Source organism: Montipora foliosa, chromosome 12 (genome assembly GCF_036669935.1).
Source record: "Montipora foliosa isolate CH-2021 chromosome 12, ASM3666993v2, whole genome shotgun sequence".
NCBI lineage: Eukaryota > Metazoa > Cnidaria > Anthozoa > Scleractinia > Acroporidae > Montipora > Montipora foliosa.
The window spans coordinates 25,488,928-25,513,927 of NC_090880.1; the positions used below are offsets into that span (position 1 = coordinate 25,488,928).

At 40.1% G+C, this 25,000-nt stretch overlaps 1 protein-coding gene and 1 long non-coding RNA gene across 3 annotated transcripts in view; both read left to right on the top strand.

Moving 5' to 3' along the window:
* Positions 1 to 2,487: 2,487 nt before the first annotated feature.
* Positions 2,488 to 18,025, top strand: LOC137980490 (monocarboxylate transporter 10-like). Of its 2 annotated transcripts, none has more exons than XM_068827948.1 (4): positions 2,488 to 2,673; positions 8,822 to 9,390; positions 11,340 to 11,709; positions 14,231 to 18,025. In XM_068827948.1, the coding sequence occupies exons 1-4, from the start codon at positions 2,652 to 2,654 to the stop codon at positions 14,500 to 14,502; spliced, it is 1,233 nt and encodes a 410-aa protein (XP_068684049.1). In that variant the 5' UTR covers positions 2,488 to 2,651; the 3' UTR covers positions 14,503 to 18,025. The 2 variants fall into 2 exon arrangements, with proteins under 2 accessions (XP_068684049.1, XP_068684048.1); XM_068827947.1 differs by lacking the exon at positions 2,488 to 2,673 and adding an exon at positions 3,704 to 4,042.
* A 5,442-nt stretch (positions 18,026 to 23,467) lies between these two features.
* The window catches only part of LOC137980493 (uncharacterized), a 9,253-nt gene continuing 7,720 nt past the window's right edge, over positions 23,468 to 25,000 (top strand). The window contains exons 1-2 of the long non-coding RNA XR_011118534.1: positions 23,468 to 24,176; positions 24,265 to 24,750. This is a non-coding gene — a long non-coding RNA (uncharacterized lncRNA). The remainder of the gene's footprint in view (positions 24,177 to 24,264; positions 24,751 to 25,000) is intronic.

Sequence of the window (25,000 nt, forward strand, 5' to 3'; positions counted from 1 at the left end):
ACCTTCTCAACGCCTTTTCAGTCAACGAGATGCTGAATATAACTTAAGAAACTTAGAAGGTAAACTTACCCTACCCAAGCCAAATACTAATTATTTGAAATGAAGTTTCTGTTATAGCGGGGCAGTTCGAACGGACAATCAAGCAGTATCTGACCTATCGGATTCCCACACGGCAATCATGTAAAACAGTTGTAAAGCGTTTTTTTACTTTTTTTAGCTTAACTGATGATTTTCCGTGTTTAAATAAATAAAATAAAGAAAGTTTACTGAGTTTAAATGGTCAAGAACTACTGGACAGATTTTGGAAAGTTCGGAGTGGCACGGAAGAATTTGTTTGTCAAGTACGTTTCGTTTTTGGCACATAGCTCTAATTGTAATCCGCATAATATTTCGTTAAAAATAATTTTGTGCGCATCGAATTTGGTGAAGATATTGATTCGACTGAGAGAATCGGGATAGTCTCCTACGCAGCCGTTCTGTGTGTGGTCACGCAACGCTGCTCCCCACAGAGAGAGAAGCGTTGCGTGACCACACAAAGAACGGCTGCATATGAGACTAATTAGGTGACATGTCTCCTAGTTTTTCTCAAGGGTACTCCGGTTTTCAGCTCTCATCCCAAACAAACATTTGCCGTTTATCTGCTTTACAGTTTCCCCACACACTTGCTGATTTTTTGTCGGTCGTCGAAAAATCTTCACTTGTCGGCTAGTGCGCGGTGAATTCAGACAAGTCTGGGACAAGATCGGGACTTGTCTAACGATATCTGACAGAGCTAAAACGTAAAATTTCTTGCCGGGCCTTGTCGGCTAGTGTGTGGTTAGTGTCCGGTGGACCAACACAATTTGTCTGGCCTCGCGCGCGACGCAACCAATATTTGGAAGTGTCACAAGACAGTGACAAGAGCAACGTGAGCAAGCATCTTTTCCAACATGCAGTGCCAAGCTGTGCACTATTAAAGAAGTAATTCTTAACTGATTGTGACCAGGGGCCCGTTTCTCGAGTCCTGCGTGTGTTTGCCAGAGTTGTTCGAATATCCCTACTGGTTTGTTTTCGTTTCGTGGTTTTGCAGTTACTGCCGGGTCACTCGTGACTGACAACAGAATACACTTGAATTTTTAACACATGTAACGAAATGTCCCTGAATCGAGGCCGCTGACAGACCCGATTTTTCTAGGAAAATCGAAAGTGCTCGCAGGGTTCGAGAAACGGGCCCCTGGTCACAATCAGTTAAGAAATGCGTCCAAGTTAGTTTATAAAATTCAGTCTCTCTGGAAAACTATAATGAGGCAGAAACTTGTTGTGAGCCATGATTTAAAGTGATTTTAATAAAAATAAGCGCTCTTCGCATTAATTTCGCTATCCAGAACATTCCATCCCCTATGCTATTTCTAAAGTTTTTTTTCGGGATCATTTGCAGTCCATAATATTTAATAGGGATCATTTGAGGTTCTGGGATCATTTGCGGACCCGAACAGAACTCTAATTAAGGACGGTGCCCACTATTGTTATTGCGTATACGTTCTGCGCATCTCGAGATACTCGGATTTCCTATCGGCGGTTCAAAACTATGTGGAAAAAGCAGAACTTAGTAAGTGCTCTTGGTATCCAAAAAGAAAATTGGGGGTAAGCAAGCATTTTTCAGAGATAATTAAGCTTTAATTTGGCAAAGAACCCCATACATTGCTTTGTATTTCAAAGCTTTTTACAAATATTGTTGATTTATCGTCGAAAAATGCGTGGTTCTTTTTGGATTTCGATAACACTTGTTAACATCTGCTTTTCCCGCATGTTCAGTAAACCGCGCAAAATACTTTTGAATTAGTAGGCACAGTCCTTAAATATTTTCGCGGCTGGACGAAACAATTATTATTTATACTATTATTAGTATTAGTATTATTATTACTTCCATCGTCTCATTTTCCATGAACATTTCACTTTTACGAAATTCAAGAAAATCGTGACACGAAAATACCACGGTTAACTTGGAGCGATTATCGTGTCGGTACTTGAACTCGCACATGTCATATAAATTGATATAAGCCACAAAATGACACACATTTTAGATGTCGTCATAGGAACACTCGTCTCTCCATCCCTTTCTTCAGTGAGCCAAATATCTCCCATTTTCACACAGATAACAAGTGGCAAATGGACCGACGTGAAGGGCACATGGCATCCATATTGATTGTCAACTCTTTAGCAGCTAATGGGAAGAGAAGATGCGTTAAAGAGACAAGATAACTTTAATCTTGCATGAAATATATTGCAGACGGTTTGTCCAAAACCAGGAACGGCATGATAAGACTGATAAGGGCATCATTAAAATAAACGTTGAAATGGCTGCAAGGTTTTGGTGTGAAATGTTGTTGGTGAAATTTTGAAAAAAAAAAAAAACTTACTCCTTCGTGTTGTTGATTGGTCAACATTGGATAATCAGAAAAGTGATGCCGATTGTTGGATGATAACAGGTTGTAGCAAAGGCGGAAAACTGTGATTGTTAATGACACTTATTCACGCATCAATCACAAGAAGATAATTTTCTGTTGCCTCAGTCTTTTCAATAAATGACAGTCGGAGAAATAAAACTGAAGTTTCAGGAAGGTAGCCTGACGTTGTGAGACTTGAAACAACTTCCGCCTCGAAGCTCAACAATGCTTTCAGGCATTGATTATTGTAAGTTTTTTTTTACTTAAAACTTCCTCTTAATATCAGTTTTGCGGTCGAAACCGACGGTGAATAAGTTATCACACCGAGTGATTATTTATATTTATGCTTTGACATGCTTCTCGTGACAGCATCTCTCTAAGCCTTTTCTTTGAGACAGGATTAGAATTTTTAATTCTTAAAGGAGCACTTCGGTTTGGTAAAGTTGGGTCATCATTAACTGGACTACACGATAATCGTAATTTTAACGATAAATACGAAAGAAGAAGAAGAAGTTCATTTACCGTTAATTTGAGTTAGAAAATGTGGTCATGAGTCATCATTGAATGAGGGTGTAAATGTGGTTAACCGACTAGCGACAAAGGTCTAAAAAATACTGCTGACTACCGACAAAACGAGGAAAAAATTACCGACTAGCGACCAAAAAATTAACTGGAATTTACCGACAACCGACAAAGGTCGAAAATTTTAACCGACAACCGACATGTGGACCACCCCATTCAGACCCTCTTGAATCAGTCGGTTCTGTTAGAATATTCAATCACCGGCTTAACATAATAACATGCATTAATTAACCTTGGTTGCGGAGTGTACATGCGTATTCACTCACCGCTTTTAGAAAAAGTCAAATTTTATGAGCATGAGATTATCTTCTGCCGCTAATATATTTTCCAGGCTACGAGTCGGTTAAGAAATGTCCACATTTCGCTCGTGTCAGCTTCTTAATGAGTGAATCCAAATGCGCATAAATCTGCATGTGTTGAATCGAGAGTTTCAGGGTTTCAACGTAAAAAATAAAAAAAAACAGACTTGGAATAAGTAGACTTTCATTGAATAATAGAGAGTGAAAACCTCATCTATGTGAAAAGTTGAAACCAGTAGGCGAAACATATGAAAAAATATAAAAAAGGCATGTGACAAAGACAAGATTTTTTTTCCTGATTAAAACATCCCAAGAAGAATCAGTGATCAATATTCTTAATTACACAAGAACGAAAAACCGGAAATCATTGGTCACGGCAGGTAAACAAAGGTGGTTTCACTCATAGCTACTCAGCAAAACACGCGAAACCCAAACATGGATCAAGTACTTGAATTTCTCTATGAGGAAAAAAAATCTCTCGCAACTGATTATAAACATAACAAAAATTGATCGACACAGTATGTGCGTGCAGCTGTAAATAAGAACTTTGTGAAGGTGTTAGCATGGCATTCAGTGCCTGGAACGTTTCTTCTTACAAACCCGACAGCCTATGGTCCTGGTTTATATGTCTTTGTTCAACACTGTGTATGGTTCTCACGATAGGATTTTCGTTCGCTCTTGGTGTTCTTTTTCCCGTTCTAATGGATGCTTTTCATGAAACTCGAGAAAGGACAGGTAAGATACGAGGTGACAATATATAGTGAAAGTTGTGAGGCGGGAATGATATTCGTGTCTTGTTGACGGCTTTTGGACACAATTATTCGGCGAAATATCCAATATGAATGAGATGACAAGTGTTTACCTCGATATACCGTTGCACGGTGGTCATGCCCGGATAAATGAAAAAAATTCATCTCGTCGGCATTTTGTACAGCGGTGAAAAGGCGCGCAGCTTAAAACATCATAAATAATTTTTTTTTCGGAAGCCGGGTGGAAGTGCATTATTAATCGAAAGTTTTGTTGAGAGAGCTCCGGTTTGGCGAGGTATCCGAATCACCGGTTTCATAAGAATAGAGCTTGTACCTGTACTTAGTTTCGGGAGAGTCCATCGCAACGCTTGTAATATAAAATCTCGCTTAGTTAGGGATTGGCCTAAACCATTTTTGCTTCTATTTGTTTCTCTTACTCCTATTAATTTTAGCATAATCAGACCATTAGCAACGAGAGAGAGAGAAATATAGTCCGAGTTCTCATTCATCCTTATTTTTTCTCGTATGAGGCGAAGAAGATACGTTATTTTGCAAGACTATAGCAAATCGACAAGCAACCGGAAACCACGCGAGAAAATCCTCAGCTACTTAGTGCATCGGATTATTTTCAGCACAGGCTAAACGGTCATCAGTTGGCGTCGAAAAACAAGTTACTCAATAAAATTTGTTCCACGCCGTAAAAAAAAAAGGTTCAATCAAGCATTTGAACCTGACACGCGGTTTTTCTTCAGGCTGTATTGACGACATTGCTTGCACTTGGAAACACCCTCCGGGAAAAACAAAAAAGTGGAAATTTTTTATTTAACACATGCAGGGGGACACCGCCATACTAAGACATAATACCAGTAGGTTAAGTAAACAATTAAGGTTATAATGTACAGTTGAAAACGGAAACGAACACGTCATTTTGAAATTCGGGCAACGAGCAAGGAAAAAAACAAAACGAATAATCCTGACAAGACGCTCAGGTGTACCCTGGCTGCCAGAGGTTTTTCCCTCTCAGAGCGACGGAATTGAGAAAAAACCTCTGGCATCCAGGGAACTAAGGTGCAGCATAATACACTAAACAGTCTGGAGGACAACAGTGGGAAATGGCTTAAGCCGGTTTTGCGTTTTGCATTCATAATACAAAGACGTTCAAGTGTTTGACCGGCTCTATTCAAACTCCTCAAAACCTCTAATAATCGATAAAAAAATTGGCGAACGATCACGCAATTCTGGTACACTTTATTCTCAATACCAATAAGCCCTGCAAAACGTTCAAATTTTTCAAAATTCTCTCGCTCCACTAACAAAGAATGCGCTAACTTGCGCAACTTTCTCGCCGACTTTTCGATGGAACATATGAGTTAAAAGATTGCTCTTCACACAAACAGACATTCTTGTTTTTCACTTGTACAAACCAGTTCCTTTGTTCCAGCTGCCAATTAGATGGTCGAAGGTCGAAAATATTGAAGGTGCAGTTGTTAGCTCAACTTCATCCAGTGACATCTTGGACGACATGTTTGATCAAAAATAAGACTTTGCCTGACATTTATGGGACGAAAATATTGGGAAAACAATAGCTGCTATTTTTTCATTGTTGCCACAAGTTTCTTTACAGTCGAGCTATGTCATGCGTGATCAGTAGCCATTAGACTGAAATGAATATCGGAATTCCTCTTTTTGAGTGGAATCTTGAAGATTTTTCCGAAAGCTGGTACGAGAAATGCGCAATAACTGAACGATAATTCATCAAACGCTTGAAATAGTTTTCACTTTTCAAACACCGTTTATTTTATAATAAAACTAAAGTTCACAGCTAATTATTTGCGATCCACGGGAAATTCAGAATCTCGATTGCGAAGTTCAGAACTGGCACGCAGTTAAAACTTCAAAACTCCTGGTCACGCGTGACGCTTGACTGTAAATTCAAAGCGTATTCTGCGTGACATCCCACAGGGTCCAGAGGAGATATGTTTGTCGTTAGAACATCAAAACCCGTCGAAAACATCTGAAATGATGGGTTATTTTGATCGCATTGACGATCGCAGTTTCGTTACACATTCTGTATACCGCAAACCAAGAGACTGAGGGCTCGCAAGATTGGCTTACAGTATAAAATACGGAAAGGGAGGAAACTAGCCTGCGAGCAAGCTCTCTTTCGGGGTGGGTGGGCGGTCGAGGAGAGAGCCCACCCACCCCGAAAGAGAGCTTGCTCGCAGGCTAGGAGGAAACTTGTACCACGTTACTCGGTGTTCGATGTGAACCGCAGCACTTGGTGACGGAAGTGAATTGGGACCGGAAACACAAAAGCAACAGACCGTTACTAATTCGAGAATCAAAACATCAGCTGTGGAGGGAGTTTAAATAATGGCGGCTTTTCCCTTGAAAAGACCCGTTTCGTTGCCCGAAAAGCAGCCGGACGAGAAGAGATGCAAAGTATCGAACAGAGAAAAACACGTGTTTGTTTCTAAATGGTAAGATATCTGACCAGTTGGCTTTCGAACGTGAGCCACAAAACCATGTTTGATTTTTCTCTGATCGAACTTGACTATTTTACCTGCAGGCTTTCAATGAATTATCGAAGAGACGAACAAAACTTTATCTCCGTACAAGAAATACTCGACGACTATGTAAATAACAGCTCCGAAAAGGAAAAATTTCCATTGCAAGTCAAAGAACTGGGGATTATTTTAAAGGAGGCCTTTCCACAGGCGAGTAGAGTCCAGCGAAGAGTTAACGGTGGCCGAGTATGGCAGTACCCACTTTCAAAAACCTCAAAATTGGAAGAAGACCGTGTTAAATGGGAAGACTTGCCAGCTTTCACAAAAGAATTCGATTGGCTTTTATCTAGCTCTAGCGACGACTTCTTTGAGTGGATAAAAGTCCAGTCACAAGATCTATGTGAAGGCGACCGAGTTTTAACTGAAGTAAAGATCTTTAAAGATTGGACATTTGTTGTACACGTCAACAGTCGAAAAGTTGCAAAAGAAACCGTTGGTGTTTCCGAACTTGGGGCATCTTAAAATTACTTCCGATCTTGCGCACATTTACTTTACGCGTCATTTCCGTCACTATGTGTTGCGGTGCACACCGAACGAAAGCTCTCTCTCGAAGCCGTAAATTTCGGTCGCCGAAAATGAATTTGAACGCTTTCTTATGCCGTTTGCCTACAGTATTTGGCAAATACATAACAATTCTAGATCACGTTAGTAAAATCAGGCAATTTAATCCAATTCCATTTGAGTTTCAGGGATTCGAAAATCGGCCACAAATTAGTTTCCTTCCTTTCCGTATTTTATACTGCAAGCCGATGTTGCGAGCCCTCAGTCTCTTGGTTTGCGGTATACAGAATGTGTAACGAAACTGTAACGCGATCGTCAACGCGATCAAAATAACCCATTATTTCAGATGTTTTCGACGGGTTTTGATGTTGTAACGACAAAGATATCTCCTCTGGACCCTGTGCCCCTTGTAGAGCGGCGGATCAGAAACACAAGTCACATGTCACTCCTGGCAGGGCATTGGATTTTTTGAAGAACGAATTGATGAATAGCTAACGCTTGATGAAACCCATCTTTTTAGAACCAAAGTTTCGTTTTTAACTTCCCACCGATGCATCACCATAGTTTCTTTAGAAACAAGTGATAATAATGGCTGCATTACTGAAGTGCGTTCGATCTCCAGTATAAATAATATATTTTTATTGTACTGATTGCCTACAAATATTCAGGGAAAATGGACTTGTGGAATGCTTTCAGGCAGTGTTATAAACCAGTTGCAAATCTGAACACGACAAAAAGGTTCAATAGCTCAACATTTTCGTAAGGCCATGCCCTTTTTTTTCGTTTACCGTCGAATGCGTTTCCTGATATTGGGTCGGTCGGTCGGATTGAAAAAAAAAAAAAAAACCAAAAAAAAAATCATAAGCATTTTCGGAATCGGAGGCCTGGAAAACAACAAGACGTGAACCCAAAATCAATATGGCGGAAAAGTTGGTGGATGTTGTTGCAAAATTAAAACAGCGTGAGAAAAAGGATCAACCACCGAAACTCCTACGCGACATAATAATGGCTTAAAAACGTCGTTACCAATTTTCTTTTTTTGGAAAATGTCAAAAATCTGGGTCGGTCGGACGACGCTTAACGGAGAAAAAAAAGGAGATGGCCTTATGAGCTTGATATACAATATAATAATGGCGATGGCCAAAACGAGTTTTGGAACGAAACTGGTTACTACATGGGCTCGAGGCCTTCGCGTGAAATCGACGCGTGTGGTAAGGCAGTCCAAGAAGGTGCCCACACTCCTAAAGTAGAAGAGCATCCAGAAAGAACCGACACGAAATAGTATGCGTTCTCCTAAAGTGGAAAGAAACTAACTTCTTCATTATCGAAGTAAGGTCCTGTGCATTCTGACTTTTCGAGTGCGTGTCCTGTGTTTGTGGACGGGCACTAATTTGAACAAACCCGGGCAAGGATGCGAGGCGCAGATCTGGGCATCCACCAGTTCCCAAGCCTATTCTCTTGTGTGGAGTTCAGGCCCCTCTGAAATGATAAAATTCGGTTGAAGTAATAATAACAGAAATCTTAGAATTACCCTCGGCACAAGGAGCTACGAATCGTGTACAGGGATTTTGGTCACCGTGCCCAAAATCTCTGTAAAAACTGCAAAAACAAAATTCATTTATGTGCACTAAATCCCAATAGCGCCTAAATTATTTTAATATACCTCTTTGAGTTATACTTGTTCCTTTCCTTTTCAGCATGTGTTTCCTCTATCATACTTGGAGTCTGTTATGCCAGTGGTCCTTTCACAGGTGCCTTACTCAACAGATATGGAGTTCGATTTTCCACAGTTATGGGATGCTTGTTGTCTTCAGCGGGGCTGGCAATGGGTTCATTTGTAAATCACACTAGGATTGTCATTCTTTACATAATCTTTAGTTTGCCCTTTGCATTTGGTGCATCGTTCATTTATGTGACTTCAACCGTAATAGCGTCTCAATACTTTGTCAAAAGAAGATCTTTGGCCCTTGGTTTGCTAACAGGAGGTCAAGGATTGGGTACAATGATCCTTGGCCCAGCTTTGCAGGCCTTAGTAGATGCTTTGGATTGGAGAAACACATTTCGAGTGCTCGCTACAGCTCTGTTTATATTATCGTTCAGTGGATTTCTTCTCAGCTCAGGCCCATCGTCTTCAAGTGAAAAGAAAGACAATTCTTCTAGAAAACTCAGATTTAATCTCACCGTGTTAAAGAACCCAAGAGTCTTCATAAGGGTTGCCCTACCTTCATTCTTCGCATTTTCTCGAATGATTCCATACGTTCACTTAGTAAGTATCTTTTGAGTCAATTGCCAGAAAATTCTAAGACTTAGTGCAAAAACGGAAGAACGGTGGGCAAAGCTCGTTCCCAGGGTCCCTCTTCTTGCCTTCCAGGGAAGAAGTGAGACAATGAGAACGAGGTTGAGAACCGACTACCATTTTTGTGGGTCAAAAATATTAGGCAATAGCCCTTTTTCACGGTTAGTTTTTCTCATTTTCATTACAATGTAATATAACGTGGTTGAAACTACAAAATAGCCCGAAATTGCCTCACATACATGCTAGATTACATTGTAATGCAAATGAGAAAAACTAACCGTGAAAAAGGCTATTGTTGGCTAACGAATTAGCTCGAATTGTTGCCTCTACAATCCAAAGCGAACAGAGAGGTCCATCGCAGGTCGAAGGGAGCTCGGAGTTGTGAACGAATCTAACGTAGTTCTGTCGTGCTTCGACGATCACGGAACAAATTATGGAAATTATGGGAGTTGTGGGCTCAAATGTTTTCCGGACTGTTGTGTTCAAATTTCGCCTGACAACTCGTAAGAGGATATACAGCTGATGTAATCTTAGTGAGAGCCAATCGTAGTTGCACCCAGCACGTGAGGAATTGTTGGCAAAACCTGTTGCGTACTGTACTGAGCATTTCAGTGTAGCCTTGCAAATGCGCACATCAAATTACCATTGCAAACCCTTTCGCAAACATGGACAACCTTTTTGCAGATAGGTGAGCATATCAAAGGATTATTAGGACAACTCTGGATCACCCAAGACAGAGACACTAGACAGGCGTGTCGAAACGTTGACCCTTTGAATTATACCTTTTAAAAATACATTCAAAATTCTCCAAACAACTGTCTGATCAGGGACCTTAATATCTACTACGTCAAAGTTGACGAAAAATTTCACCTCAAAATACTGTTGCTTTGCACTATCGTGAGTCTTCAGCGATTATTCCATCTCGATCACGGCTCACAACGTTGGCGAAGTATCCTAAAGATAAATTGGTACCAGTGGTTTCAGAGTAAAAACTGCGAATGAAAGAGGTTCACATTTGTATGCTCAAGTTGTCGTCTAAACCTCAAGTTTGGTGATTTCAGGGGACGGTCGCTCGAAGCCTGCTTAGCGCAAACCGTTGGTTAAGGAGGTATCAAAACCAATATGTTGCCATGGCGTTTAATGCTGGTTAGCGCAAACCATGCTTCGACCAGCCCGGGCCAGCAGGGGCCCGTTTCTCGAAGATCCCGAAACTTTACGGGCCATTTCCGGGTGTCACAATTCCCTTTGTATCTCAAGAACGGAGCGGATTTAAGTCGTCAAACTTCACAGTTATTTTTCTTTTTGTTACCTTGAAAACATGTCAAAAGATCGGCTTTCCAAAACAAGTGGTTGCTAGTTTCACAAATGGCTTTTCGGGCCCGAAAAGTTATCGATAAACGGGCCACAGGTCGTTGTTAAGCAAAGTACCGCAAGAAGATTAGCTAAAATGCGTGCTGCTCGTGCAGCACAATTATTTTTCTTTTTTTTAACCAATGATATTATTGTTTTGTGCTGTTGTCGTTGCTGTAGCCGTAGCCGTAGCCGTCGAAAAGTAAAAAAGTAAAGCAACCATATTTAAGATCGATAACTCGTAACAGTAATTCAACTGACAAACTGAGGTCGACGGTGCGCTAATTTTACTCCCCCCTCTCCATTAGTGCTCCGTTTTACGGTTATTTAAGGCTAACTAAGCTACACTGAAAGGAAAGAAGTCGAAACAAGGACGTGAGACAAGGGGATCGAACTCAGGACGTCTTGCACGAAGGCCGCTCACTAACCGACTGTGCCATCCTTGCCCTAATGTTAGTCTGGTAGCAGTGTGAATCTCAACTTTCATGGACAGCTGTTTCTCCGTTGCTTGGACTCATTAGCATGGCAAAATTGCGTCCGTTTTCACTAAGTTTTACATTCGTTTTCAGGTTGAGCACTGTCGTGACCTTGGTATTCCGGCCGCAAAAGGCTCCATTCTATACCTCTTTCTCGGCGTTTTTGCCTCGTTAGGCCGCCTTGGAGGAGGCTTCTTGTGTAACTTGAAGTTTTTTCAAGCGGGAGTACTGTTTCAAGTAGCAACCTTTTTCATGGGTGCCTCGACAGTGGTAATGACACTGGCAAGGTCTTACATTCCGATGGTGGTCTATGCCATTGTATTCAGCGTGTCGGACGGAATGATGGTGACAACTTTTATCATTGATTTACTGAATTCGGTACCGGAACCCAAAGGAGCTTCTGTATTTGGATTTGCGATGCTGGGTGGCGGAATCAGTGCTTTGGCCGGTCCACCAATTGCTGGTTGGTAATTTGTGTATGATATAGAAGTATTTTAAATGAAAAGTCGAACGTAATTCCACCATTTCTTTGTTTTTCGGTCTTTCTGTGATTGGCTTAAGAATCTCGCGGCAAATTCTCAGCCAATAAGAAGCAAAACCAAAACAAATTGTGATTTGTTCGGCAAGTGGTTTCCCGCGCTTTCCGTCGGCTGCGTAAATAGCCCATTCCGAGTTGCTGCATGCCTCATTTTCAAAGCGAGTCCTGGTGCACATCCATTCAAATGGAAATGAGTTGCGAATTCTTATGCAAATCAAACTCATTTCCCTTTCAGTAGTTGAGCACCAAGCCTCACTTCGAAACCGAGACAAACAGCAACTCGGAAATGGCCCATTTGATTTTCGTTGTCATTCTCTACTTTCTCATCATCAAATCATAACACACCTTGCTTGTCCCCCAAAATTTCGCATAATCATTGTTTTCGATTTCTCTTGGGATATGAAGATGTCCCAAGAGAAATCGAAAACAATGCATATGCAAATGTTTTGGGGTAAAAGAGGTGTATTATGGGATTTGAGAAATTCGAGAATTGCATCTAATTAAGCGCATTTCTGGACAAAAGTGGCATCGCTGTGTGGTTCAAATCCTTACTAGGCTTTTGTACATTATACTTTTACTTAGTTGCCACTAAAATGCTCCATTTTAATGCTCCTTCTTCCCCCACTAAAATGCTTGGTCTCCCCCCAAAAAGTTACTAAAATGCTCAGTTAATGCTCATTATACATAGGCTGATAAGGTTGTCAGTGAAATTTGAATCTTATTAATTTTAACATTAACAGAAATGAGGGCTCAGCTCCACAAAAACGTATATGTAGAACACAAATGTAGTATGATAAGTTAACAATATACGGTATTTGATATTTAAGTCACGGAAAGTTAGTCTTCTTTAGGAAAATAACACAAACAGCGGTGATAAACATTGTATTCCAACGCATTTTTATAAAACTTGACGTTTCGTATGCTAGTCAACACTCATTTAGGCCCCGTTTTGGCTAACATTTTCATGTGCCACTTTGAAGAAAAATGGTTGATGAACAGCAGATTCTGTCCTTCACTTTGGTTCAGATATGTCGATGACACCTTCACCATGTTTGACAGCAAGGACAATGCTAATAAGTTTTTAAGTTTTGTAAATAGTCGACACGATAGCATTAAGTTTACTCTTGAATTCGAAGAAGACAATAAGATTCCATTTTTAGACATCCTTCTCAAACGCTGCCCTGACAACACTTTCTCTACATCTCAGGAAGAAGACATTCACAGGCCTTTACACCAAGTGGGATTCATTCACACCTCGCAAGTACAAAATCAACCTCATCCGCACTCTCACCTATCGATGCTTCCGAATTTGCTCCTCGCCATCTTTATTACAGGCCGCTATTAAAGATCTGAGAAAGCTCCTGTTGCAAAATGGTTACCCTCAAGGCGTTATCACGTTCAACATTAACGATGTATTGAACAAAAATAAAAACAAATCAAATAACCCTGTTCAAGCTACAGTCCCCAAAAAAGATATCTTAATCGTGTTACCCTACTTAGGTCTTCACAGTAACCAAGTCACGAAACGTCTGAAATCCTGCGTATACAATTTCTACTCTTTCGTCAATCTCAAGATCATATTCCAAAACACACGCCGCATCAACTCCTTTTTTCCATACAAAGATCGCTTGAACCGATCTCAGAGGTCCAAAGTCGTCTATAAAGCTGCCTGCTGGAACTGCGATGAATTCTACATTGGCAAAACAAAACGAAGACTCCACGACAGAAAAACAGAACATTTCAAGGCCCTATCTAAAAGTGACCATTCATCAGCCATTGCTGATCATGTGAAAACCACTGGCCACGACATTAAATGGGATCACTTTGACATTTTAGCGTCCGGAAAAACTGACTTTCACTGTAAAGTTAAGGAGACTTTGTTCATTCAAGAGCTAAAGCCTTCCCTTAATGTAAATATTAGTAGTGAGAAGTTATTGCTGTTTTAGCTATTACTTTTCATTATGTCTAGACACGTACTGCTGCAGATCATTTTTCTCAGTCTAGGTTCCAGACCCCTATTGTTTACGATATATATATATATAGTTTTTAAAAATTGTAACGGTCACTTTTGAAAATGTGTGTTGACTAGCATACGAAACGTCAAGTTTTATAAAAATGCGTTGGAATACAATGTTTATCACCGCTGTTTGTGTTATTTTCCTAATGAAGCTACGATGGCCTAAGAACAAGAGTTTAGTCTTCTTTGTTGTGTTGCAACATAAGTGATGTTTCAATGTAATCTTCTAAGGATTGTTCTTGTTGGTTTAGTCGCAAAATTTTCATTTCCTCTGAAAAAAGAAATTTTTGTAGGGAAAATGCCACTAAAATGCTCGAATAATGTTTAATACTTTTGCCTCACTAAAATGCTCGATAAAATGCCAGCATAATGTACAAAAGCCTAATCCTTACAGAGTGGCTGTAATGTCCCTTTGTGTTACTTTCCTAGGTTTAATGGCGGATAAATCTGGACAATACGTTGGCGCATTTCTTCTGGCTGGTGGAGTTGGAATTATTTCCTCTGTTATTCCATCTTTCCTTCTCTGTTTCGAAGATGAATCAAACCTGGATTCTAAAATTGAACTGATAGAGGAAGCCAAAGAACATAATGAAGGTTTTGCTACAGGACACGACGAGAAACTACTGTTAGTCAGCAACGTGAATGGTCTTGACAACAATAAATTAATGGTTTTATCAATGGCCAGGGAGTCCGACGTTTAGGCGTAAGCCATCCAAGCATGTCAGGAACCCATAACCAAGAGACTACAACTGACTCCAATACTTAGTTTATGTAAATGCATTCTCACAGCTTAAGCTACTTTTAGACGAGTTCAGTCTTAATAAAATTTAGCTTGCAAGAGTGACCATTTTCAATCCCATGGGTAGTAATTTCTCATGCAAGACTTGTGATTTGCTGGAAAGGTCTGGTTTCGTGGGAAAATCAATCTGTAAATAACTCGGTCTGTAAAAACGTCGTTCCACAGATACAGTAAAGTTGTTCCCTCCTGGTCACGGGTTCCTGTCCATGTATCCACACCAGGGGTCCATTTTTCGAAAGTCCCGAAACTTTACGGGCCATCTTCGGGTGTCACAATTCCCTTTGTATCTCAAGAACGGAGAGGATTTATATTGCCAAACTTCACGATCATTTTTTTTTTTATTTCCTTGAAAACATGTTAAAAGATCGGCTTTCCAAAACCAGCGATTGGCAGTTTCACAAATGTTTTTCGGGCCCGAAAAGTTTTCGGGACTTTCGAGAAACGGGCCCCAGATCCCAGTTGTTTGAAGGGTGGATAGGGCTATCCGCTGGATAAATCACTATCCACTCTATAATTCAATCGGTTTTGCTATAGTGTCTATCCACTGGATAGTTATTTACACGGTACGCTATCCATCTTTTGAACAACCAAGGCCAGGTGCTTTTGACTTTATTTATTTAATTTGGTTTTGGTGCATTGTAAGAGGGTGAGATGACAGTGCAGTTGTAAGGAGAACTTAAGCTTTTTTTGCGACTTGCGTTATGTTTTTCGATCACAGTGACATAAGCACTGGTATAACAATGTTCAACTTGTAACCAACCCATCCGCTACCTCTGAAATAGAGGATATTACATGGCCGCGCGGGATACGAATTTTATCTTCGAGTTCTGAACGTATCTCTCACTCGTTCGCTTCGCTCACTCGTGAGAGATACTTTCAGCACGAGAAGATAAAATTCGTATCCCCAAGCGGCCATGTAATGTTCTGTTTATTATATAGATATTGATGAAATGTCCAGATTTAAAACAACTTGTTTTATTCATTTTCAAAATGATGAAAAAGTGGTCACCAAACGCTAAAACACGCATTTTGTGTAACATGAAACAAGATGTAAAAGTTATGAAAAGCAAATCATGATAATGTAAAATTTTGCAGTAAAAATGTTAATGTAGTAGAGAAGAATTATACTGAAGCACAAAAGTATCTTACAATAAAGACGAAGCTCGCGTTTTATTGGCTAATCGTGTTCGTTACCATGACGACACCTAAATTCCCCCATGTGAAAGATAAAATATCTTCACTGCGCGCGGTGAAGATATGATTTTTTAGTAAAAGCAGAAATCCTGGTATTTCACCAGTATCTATATAATAAATGACAATTATCGACAATTCCTAATTTTCTCTAGATTGACTAGGACGCTTAGCGCTTAATAGGGATTATGGGAAACGGAATATCTATTTTTAAATTCCGAACCCCGATGCCTGAACTCGCGGGACTCGAACCTGGGTATGTCCGATTAACGACCTTTTCACTTATCTATTAGACTACCACCACATCGCTAACTGCCAAAACATCATTTTTTTTTTAAATATGTCAAATATGTCGTGTATTATTACCCGCTACGACACAAGTTTAAACAGGAGAAAATGTCGGTAACAGACCTCAAGAGAAAGCTAACCATTTTAAAATCAAGCACTAGACGTAACCACTATTCAGCAATGATTTTATATATACTAATGAGTATTTGTAAATAATCGGTACAATTGTCAGCAAGTTGATCTTTAGTGGTTGAGTGGATAAAAACAGTTCCTTCAAAGTCAGGGCGCAGGGTTCAAATGCCATCCAGGAATGCAACTTTTACTTTTTTCTTTTCATCTGCTACCGCAAGTCCTGGGGCAGAGAAATTTAAATTGACAATAACAGTCCATCCAGAGAAAATTAGGGATAGCAATATTTTTTGTTTACAAACACTGACGCCACATTTCTTTTGATATTCAAATTTGCCAACCACGGAACAAAAGAAGTCACTGTTTTAACACTCAATTAGGTTCTGCTTGGCATATTAATAACAATTGGTGACGTCACAAGAAACATTGCTATTGTCGATAATCGTCATTTCAGAGGTAGAGGAAGGTTAAGCATGGAAAAAATAATGCCATACGCGGACTCACTGATCTCCAGAATTAGAGTTTACAAAATGGGATTGGGCACTATTTATGAAATTTCCGCTGCTAATGTCACTCTCTCTTTTCAAGTTATTCTTAAGCTTACGCTTATTCCACTGTCGCAAGTGTGACCCAGCCATTGCATTTAACAAAATAAAAATCTTAAAATTAATATATTGAATAAGGACCGGCGACAAGGCAGCCGACGAAAGTGGACACCATAACTATATTTGCTCGTGATAATGTGTAAAAAGATGAATACGCTTGGTATTTTGCTATTTATAAGCTTTATAACGTTAAGTTATTTGATGGAGTTTGAACTAGTAAATACTTAACTATTATTCCATGCGCGCGTTCAATCTGTTTAGGAATTGTATGAACGCGAGTGCTTATCGTGATTTACGGACAGGAAAGATGTTTTGAAACTTGAGAACTTTCTGAACATCAACGAGTGAACGTAAAACACAAAAAGCACGAGCAAGAACATACGACTTTTTTATATATTAGATACGCAACAAAATTCCTCCCTCGCTGTGTTTCCATAGCAATTTTCCTACAGATGGTTTTCACTTGACGTCACAGAAAAATAGAGAAAAAGTCTTTTGGAAATTTCACTCTATGCAAAACATGAAACGTAGTCCCCGGTGTTGTGGTCTAACCTTATCTGGACGGGGGCATCTTTCACTTCCATAAAAATTCATTGTAAACTGCGTAACAAGCAGTCTGGCTAAAGTCCCCCTCAAAGTATTGTAAATTAGTCCTGAAAAGCCCCGTGGGGGAGACACTAATAGCCTAACGATTGTATTCGATTGTAATTGCTTTGCGCATCAACATGGCCGTCTCATCACGTGATTGAAAACCATCCTTTAAGAGTGCTGTCATGTGACGTCACGGCGGCCATATTGGAGGAGTGAAACAAAGAAATAGCAACCATGTTTGAGGAGTGAAATATTCTTCTGGGAATTGAACTCCGTTTTTATGAAAATTCTTCCTTTCGTTTTTGTATGCAAATATGGCTGCTGGTCACATGAGCGAACACACTCTATTGCATTCTACAACCTATTTATGCATATTGTGTCGAGTATAAAATAAAAGATGTTAAGAAACCAATTAGGCCATATCCGAGTTCTTAACTTCCTCCTCTTCAAAGCGAGTCTAAGTTCTTCTTATGAAAATTAGTTATCATTCACATATAAAGTAGAACTAATTACCATAACAAAAACTACGCAATTAGACTCGCTTTGAAGAGGAAGCAGACATAAAATCGGAAATGGCTTATTGGGAGGGCAGAACCGAGATGGACAAAGCCAGTTTCATATCCAACAAGCGAAACTGAAAAATTTGTCTGAATAAACTTTGATAAACTCTGAATCTCTAGATACTTTCACCCATAAATATATCAGCTCGGCAACACTTCTTGCAATCATATGGAAAATATGAGCGATGACAACTTGGAAGATTTAATGAGCCAATCAGAACATTCGAATGCAAAATCCAACGTTGAAAATTTAAATTATTTGATGACTACTCGGGAAAAATCCAATCGCACCAATACAGGAGTCGAACGTACGACCTTCCAATAGCTAGTTCCATTTTCGCTTGCTAGTTCAGATGCTCTGTTACGAGCTCGTGGGACCATTGCACTCGGTTTAGGTGACAATTGCCTACCGACTACATGAACCAGATATGAAATTCTAATGTAAGGCTTGAAGAAGATCTACAGTGCAGCTATGCTAATTAGGGCAACTCTTGCAGGGGCGGATCTACAAGCAATTGCAAAAAGGTTGAGACACTGAATGGAAAATCCACCTCTTCTTCCTAAACCCCTCTTCTGGTTCATAAGAAAAGGATGAATGCCCCTCCCTCACCCCTCCCCTTTTTCAATGTTGATACACTTTAGTCTGAGTGCCAAGTGGAAATGGAAACAACTTTGCTTGGGGGGGGGGGGGGGGGAAGGGGGTTTGGAGATGCGCTGACTTGAATGACACGCATTGTACGGTTATCAACAGTGAGTGTCTCAACTCTTTTTGCAACTGCTTGTAGAGGGAGGGTGCAGGGGGTGCGCACCCTCCCCTCCTGAGGTGACCCGCGGCTTTCTAATACAACGGTTATTCTGCACTGAAAACAAACGTCACCAGTCAGCTAAGCCATTCCGTGGTGGTGAATGCGAAATTTCGGATAAGAAGGTGACCAGATGGCGGCTCGTAAACGAAAATGTTAATGCGGAAGCAAGATGGCTACACACAGCTGTTCGCACGCTAAGGTCTTTTGGACATACGGTTGTTGTGCCTAAATTAAATCCAGCAGAACTCAAGCCGACGTAAAAGAACCCACACACTATTCGTAAAGTGTAGGGCATGGAGCTCCCGGTGTTGTGGTCAGGCCTCATTTCATTCATTCATATGCTGGGTGAGATCGCTAATGGACTGATAGCGGCTGCCAGCGGCGCCTATATATGCTGATGTCCGATCTCACTCATAGATCACTCACTTGTAAAGCGCATTTGAATATGTCAATAGAAAATGCGCTATACAAATTCATTACCATTACGCGACTGATCGCTAGATTTAACTAAAATGAACAATATTCAAACTGTTCGCGCTATTTTAGTTTTGGAGTTCTGTATTTCGGTTGTGCTACCTGGTAAGTGACAAAAGAAACCACTGCATCTAATCAGCTTAACAGATAATTCAGAGGGTGACGATTTTGTAGAAATTATCCGAGTTTCCGTGATCTTAGCTCCCAGTACAACTTAACGAAAAAATATTGTTCCCTAGGAGAACAAATTACAGCCAAATACAAATCTTTATCAAGGTCTGTGGCCAGTTCCAGTTTTACGCCAACAAGCTTTAACAAAAAAGAAAAAGGAATCACTGTGTAAAAAATATGCATTCTGGTCTTACCAGCGACAAGGAAAAGGCTAAATTCATCGTAATAATTAGCTTGACTTAATAATTTAAGACTTAAATAGTCTATTTGCCTTAGTTAGAGTTTTCAAGTGAAGCTATGATCCTCGCAGTTATGAAGGTAATTTTTGCAATTGCGTAAAGAAGCCTGAAAAACTCAGGACTTCAACGGGGTTTGAACTCGTGACCTCGCTATACCGGTGCGACGCTCTAACCAACTGAGCTATGAAGCCACTGACGCTGGGAGCTGGTCATTTGTGGGTTCCAATGTTCCCGTGAGGAATGAATCAACGATGAAATGTTATATGAAATGGATCATATATATGAACTGCGGATATGAATTCAAGTGAAGCTATGATCCTCGGAGTTATCGGAAGGTAATTTTTGCAATTGCGTAAAGAAGTTTTCTTTTCCCGTTTCTTTACCGCCACTGATTGGAGAGCAAAATTGCGCCAATTAAAAACATAAACTCAAAGCACTGCGAGCGCCGGTGGCTTAGTTGGTGACTGACCCGACTTCCGTGCGGGAGTTCACGAGTTAAAGCCCCGGCCGGACCAACACTCGGGGTCTTGAAACAACTAAGGAGAAAGTGCTGCTTTTGTAACTTCATCGGCAAATGGTTATACTTGTAACGGACCCATAAAAGTGTTATAAAAGTGACCGATTCAGTTACAAATCTTTATGTTGTCGATGATGTTTTCATTCGCCCTTGTCACACGGCGGCCATATTGTCCCGGGAGACCAAAAGAGCTTTGTGTTACCACGTCAAGCCTCACCCCCATGATCTCCACTGCGAGGCTTGGCGTGGTAAAACAATGCTTTTTTGGTCTCCCGGGACAATATGGCCGCCGTGTGACAAGGGCGAATTGTATTAAGGGGCCCACAGACGGATTTTTCGCACGTTGCTAAGGAAGTGAAATGTTACTTCCGGTAACTGACGTCATCATATCATGAGCTGACCAGGAAACCCACTTACAAGAAAAAAATCACCGCACGAACTGTGCGTTTCACCCCCAAATACAGAATATAGCTAAGCATTGATTTTTTCAAATCATCTTTTTTGAAAACGTTATGGGTATTTCAGTATCGTTAATGTCTTTCAAAATAACATTTTTCAAAATAAAAAGAAAACCATGCTTGGCTGGATGCAACAACGAATACAAATTATCAAACCACCGATTTAATACCCAAATTGCGTAGCACGGAGACAAATTCAGAGTTTGCTTTTATTGGTCACGTGACCATGGGCGTGGCACGATGACGTCATATTTAGGGTTATTGGCTTACAAAAGTTGGAAAATGGCTAAAATAATGCCAAATTCTCTCAAATTACTTAACCATTACATCCTTAGCAACGCATCCCAAAAAATACGTCAGTGGGCCCAGTGGGAAACAGAAAGAGCGTGGAAACATAGAACATGGTTATAGATAATATTAGTAGTACAGTAAAATATAGTAGAGGTACGGCCCGGCGGACAAATTCTAGGAAGGAAGAGAGTTTTGTATACAGAGCGAGAGATAATGTTTAATTTCAAGAGACCAGTTATTTTGAGTATTGCTTAGAGAGTAAATAATGTTTGATATTTTTAGAAAAGGTGTACACATTCAAATCTTTGAGGTATTTTGGGATAGACTTCCAAAGATCAATAGCTTTAAATGAAATCATCTGCTTGCCAGTGTTCGTCCTAACATGTAGCTTATATACGTTTTGTTGGGTTGCATATCTAGTACTCTAGCTACGCTCTTCGCTAGCATACTGGAAGGTGTTGCGAGATACATTGGGTAGTAGACCTTTGTGCCAGAGGTGGGTATCTTTCACTTAGCGACATATGTCAGTAGAAATTTCCTTTTGCCTACCCCGCAACCTTGTAATAATTAACGCTGGCTACTCTGTTATAATTTGTCGAAGATCTTATTGGTTATACGTTTTGTCTCTGCAGTGGCGGGTATAAATTGCTACAAATGCGACAGCGATGTATCATGGGACCACTGTGAAACGGTAACAGAGAATGTCACGTGTCCGTCGGAAAATAACGAGCGATGCAGTAAGATCTACTACGAGAGTCGCGTATTTAGGACGTTCACCAAGTTCTGTGAGAGAGCAGACCAATGTAACCGAGACCAAAACCCTATATGCAAGGCAGCTAAAGAACATGATCGGGGTTGGTGTGCAATCGATTGTTGCAAGGGTGACCTTTGCAATCCAGGCTCAATCTACGGGATCAGCAACTATTTGCTGGCATGCGCTATAACTGCATTGGCTTTTACATGAAAGCTTGTACAGTAATTCCGAGTTACACATCGCTTGTCAAGAGAAATTAGTGGAATTCTTGAGATTGTAAAAGAGATAAACGAACTTCCGCAGCTAGCATTATTCATTAAACGTGGTTGTACCTATATCTTAACCTCGTATGTTTAGGTATTTTTAGTAACTGCTTGTGTCTTCCAAACAACTGTGTTTAACGGGACCATTCCACTGTTTTGAAAAGGTCTTTAGAATAAAGACGCCCTGTTCGAGTCAGTGACCACCATGAATAATAGCATCACGTCTCAGCTAGACGACAACAGCAATTATAATAGATGGAGTTCCCGTTGCATCATTCTTCACAAACGCCTTTGCGCGCCCCGGTTCCCTTCCCAGATTCTTTGCGGATAGATACGACTTCGGGGCCCAATAACAATGGAAAGATGCATAAACTCAGCCTTCTTGGAAAAACTACGGGGTGTGGAGCGCGCGAGGTCTTTAGAGCATGCGTTATCCTACACGAAATTTACGTGTTTATCTTTGTTTTTCTTCAGTGATAATTCACTGCCACGAATCCTACCAAGCGATTCTACACAAATGCGTTGCAAAACGAGAAAAGAATAATCATTGATCGATTATTAAAACAGAAAGCACTGTCTTCAAACTACCACTGACTCACTCCTCTTTCCTCTTTGTATATAGTCCCACTCCAAGCTTACTAAAGCTTTAAACTTTGTTACCACTGACAACTATGAACAGAGGTTCTTTACTTTCACAAACGAAAGTGGAATTATCAATCTCCCATGCATTTCGACGACCTTTGCCTTGCTAAAAGTATTGAGGTCACCTGACAAACTTATCCAATTCCAGCCAAGATATTGATAGTATTCGCTAAATAAAACGAAATTTATTTGGCAGTTAGGAGTCAAGCAGCAGATACCTTATTAATAAGTTGTCATTCATTGATACACAAGTCTTGCGAATCAGTTACAACCAACATACTGTTCGTATTCGCAGGAGGGTATACTTCGTGTCCTAAATGTTGGTCTATCTTTTACGGTATATCATAAACGAGAGGATAATTGACTTCTGAGAGAGAATACAATAGAATAGAAAAGGATACCATAGAATAAACTTGACGGTGGGTGAAAAATATTCTACAATTTACACCGTTTTCCAACGTGACTAAACAACGATACATTCTTCTCCAATAAAGTCTTAATAATTTTGACACATTTCTTGACATCTAAGCCCAATCATCTCGTATTCAATTATGAATTGTGAAAGTTTAACAATCTCCGCACGGTTAAATTATTTGTACCATAAAAATATTTTAAATGCAAATACTACCGTCTCAAGCTGTTCTTAAATATCAGGAAGACAGAACATATATAAGATTCATAATATGAAAGTATATAAATTTTTTTGTTGGGAGAAAGTTCTCTAATATTCACTCATGCTTGGGTAATTTATGTGAATACAACTCGAATCTCTTCATATGTTGAGTGCTTTTTTATGCGAACGTAGAAAAGAAATGAGACAAACACGTCACTTGAAAACAATATCTGCATGTTGTTTAACACAATACATTGTTTACCTAGGAACAATTTTATTTGGGAAAATGTTATTAATTTTTGTCATGTTTTTCGTTTTCTTTATGTTTTAAGTGACTTGTTTGTTCAGGTAACCCGCCAAGAACCTGACAAAACAAAGAGTTACGAAAATTTAAAGCTTTAGCAATGCAACGATAAAGAAAGTTGATATGGCCATGAATTTGTAGTCTCTGTTCGAAACATGAGCGTTCCCTTTCGAATTTGCCAGTGTTTTCCGCATTTTGGCCGCGAGAGAGTTGAAACGAGAGCAAAAATTGGAACTGTCTCATTTCCTACGCAATTTACTCTCCCAATGGGGCCTGATTTAAATTTTAACTCACCTTGAAGCTAACAAAAGAATTGCTTTAGGCCACTGATCCAACTATTTAACTTGCAGCAGGTATTGTGCAAGCGGTAAATTAATTTGGTAAACAAAGCCCCAATTACCTGCTTTATTTAACTTCATGGCATGTTAGACAATTACGCGTGAATAGTTTATGACATAAGCAGGGTTTGCTCCCGACCAATAAAAGGAAAGCTTTACGAGACTCCACAATGATTTCATCTCATTTAGGCCATTCACTAACCACAGGCATCCATTAAGGTCTTGCCATTAACCCTTTCATAACCTGAACAGTGCATAATTAGGAGCTAACAAAGCATGCATTGTTCAAACCGGGACCTTGCGTTAAGGAAAGGTTCACTGCAAACGTGATGAGGAAATTAGGTAGGAAATACGATGTGTTTTCTTCCAAGATTCTTGAAAATCGCAAAGATCTAAATGTTCTTAAAACTGGATTGCCATTCTCTAACAGCAGGTAAAGTCTTCTCCAATATCAGCGAGTACAAAGACCCGGGAAAATAGTGACAGCTTTTATGCCATGAAGAATACAGTTCCACCTCTACTTGGTTGAATTGAAGGGCGAGCGAAAAGAGAACAGCATCTTTTACGAAGAAGCATTTGCCTCCCAGACCGAAAGCGCTCATCTTTGGAGGGTTCTTCTCTAGAGGATGAAAAAGAACATGCAAAACCTAAGAAAATGTCTGGCGAAAAGTAACAGAAAAAACACCATCCTTTGCAAAGTACAACTCAAGACACCTAGTGGGGAGTCAAGGAATAAACACTTGTTCATTTGTTTGTCGCCAAAGGACAAGAAGATCCACAATGAATGAAAGCCAGTGAGAAACCAAGAGGCCATGACAGTGCATTAGTGAACAACAAAGCATGACCACTGATGACAGGTGGATCTTCTTCAAGATGCAACCACCATTGCTGAAGCCGCGAAAAAACAACCCACCAGGTAAGCATCGGAACACATCATTTAACACGCGAATACACATCAGCCATTTTGCGAACAATTTTCGGCCGGATGGCAGGGGTTACCTCCGGTTACTACGAGCATGAATCCCGGCTACTTTCGGATAAACTCCCTGTTGTAGTTACATGCTTCGCTAACACAAGGTTCATCGCCAGCTAATTTGATTTACCCGGCAGTTTCAAATCTTAGGGAAAGCCCTGGGAGTGTACACAAATTATGATAATCTTAATAG

Bases quoted from the DNA above. Each gene is read 5' to 3' on its own strand.
- LOC137980490 (XM_068827947.1), top strand. From the start codon at position 3,871: ATGGCATTCAGTGCCTGGAACGTTTCTTCTTACAAACCCGACAGCCTA. The intron at 4,043-8,821 runs GTAAGATACGAG...TTTCCTTTTCAG, and splicing joins TGAAACTCGAGAAAGGACAG to CATGTGTTTCCTCTATCATA. The intron at 9,391-11,339 runs GTAAGTATCTTT...ATTCGTTTTCAG, and splicing joins TGATTCCATACGTTCACTTA to GTTGAGCACTGTCGTGACCT.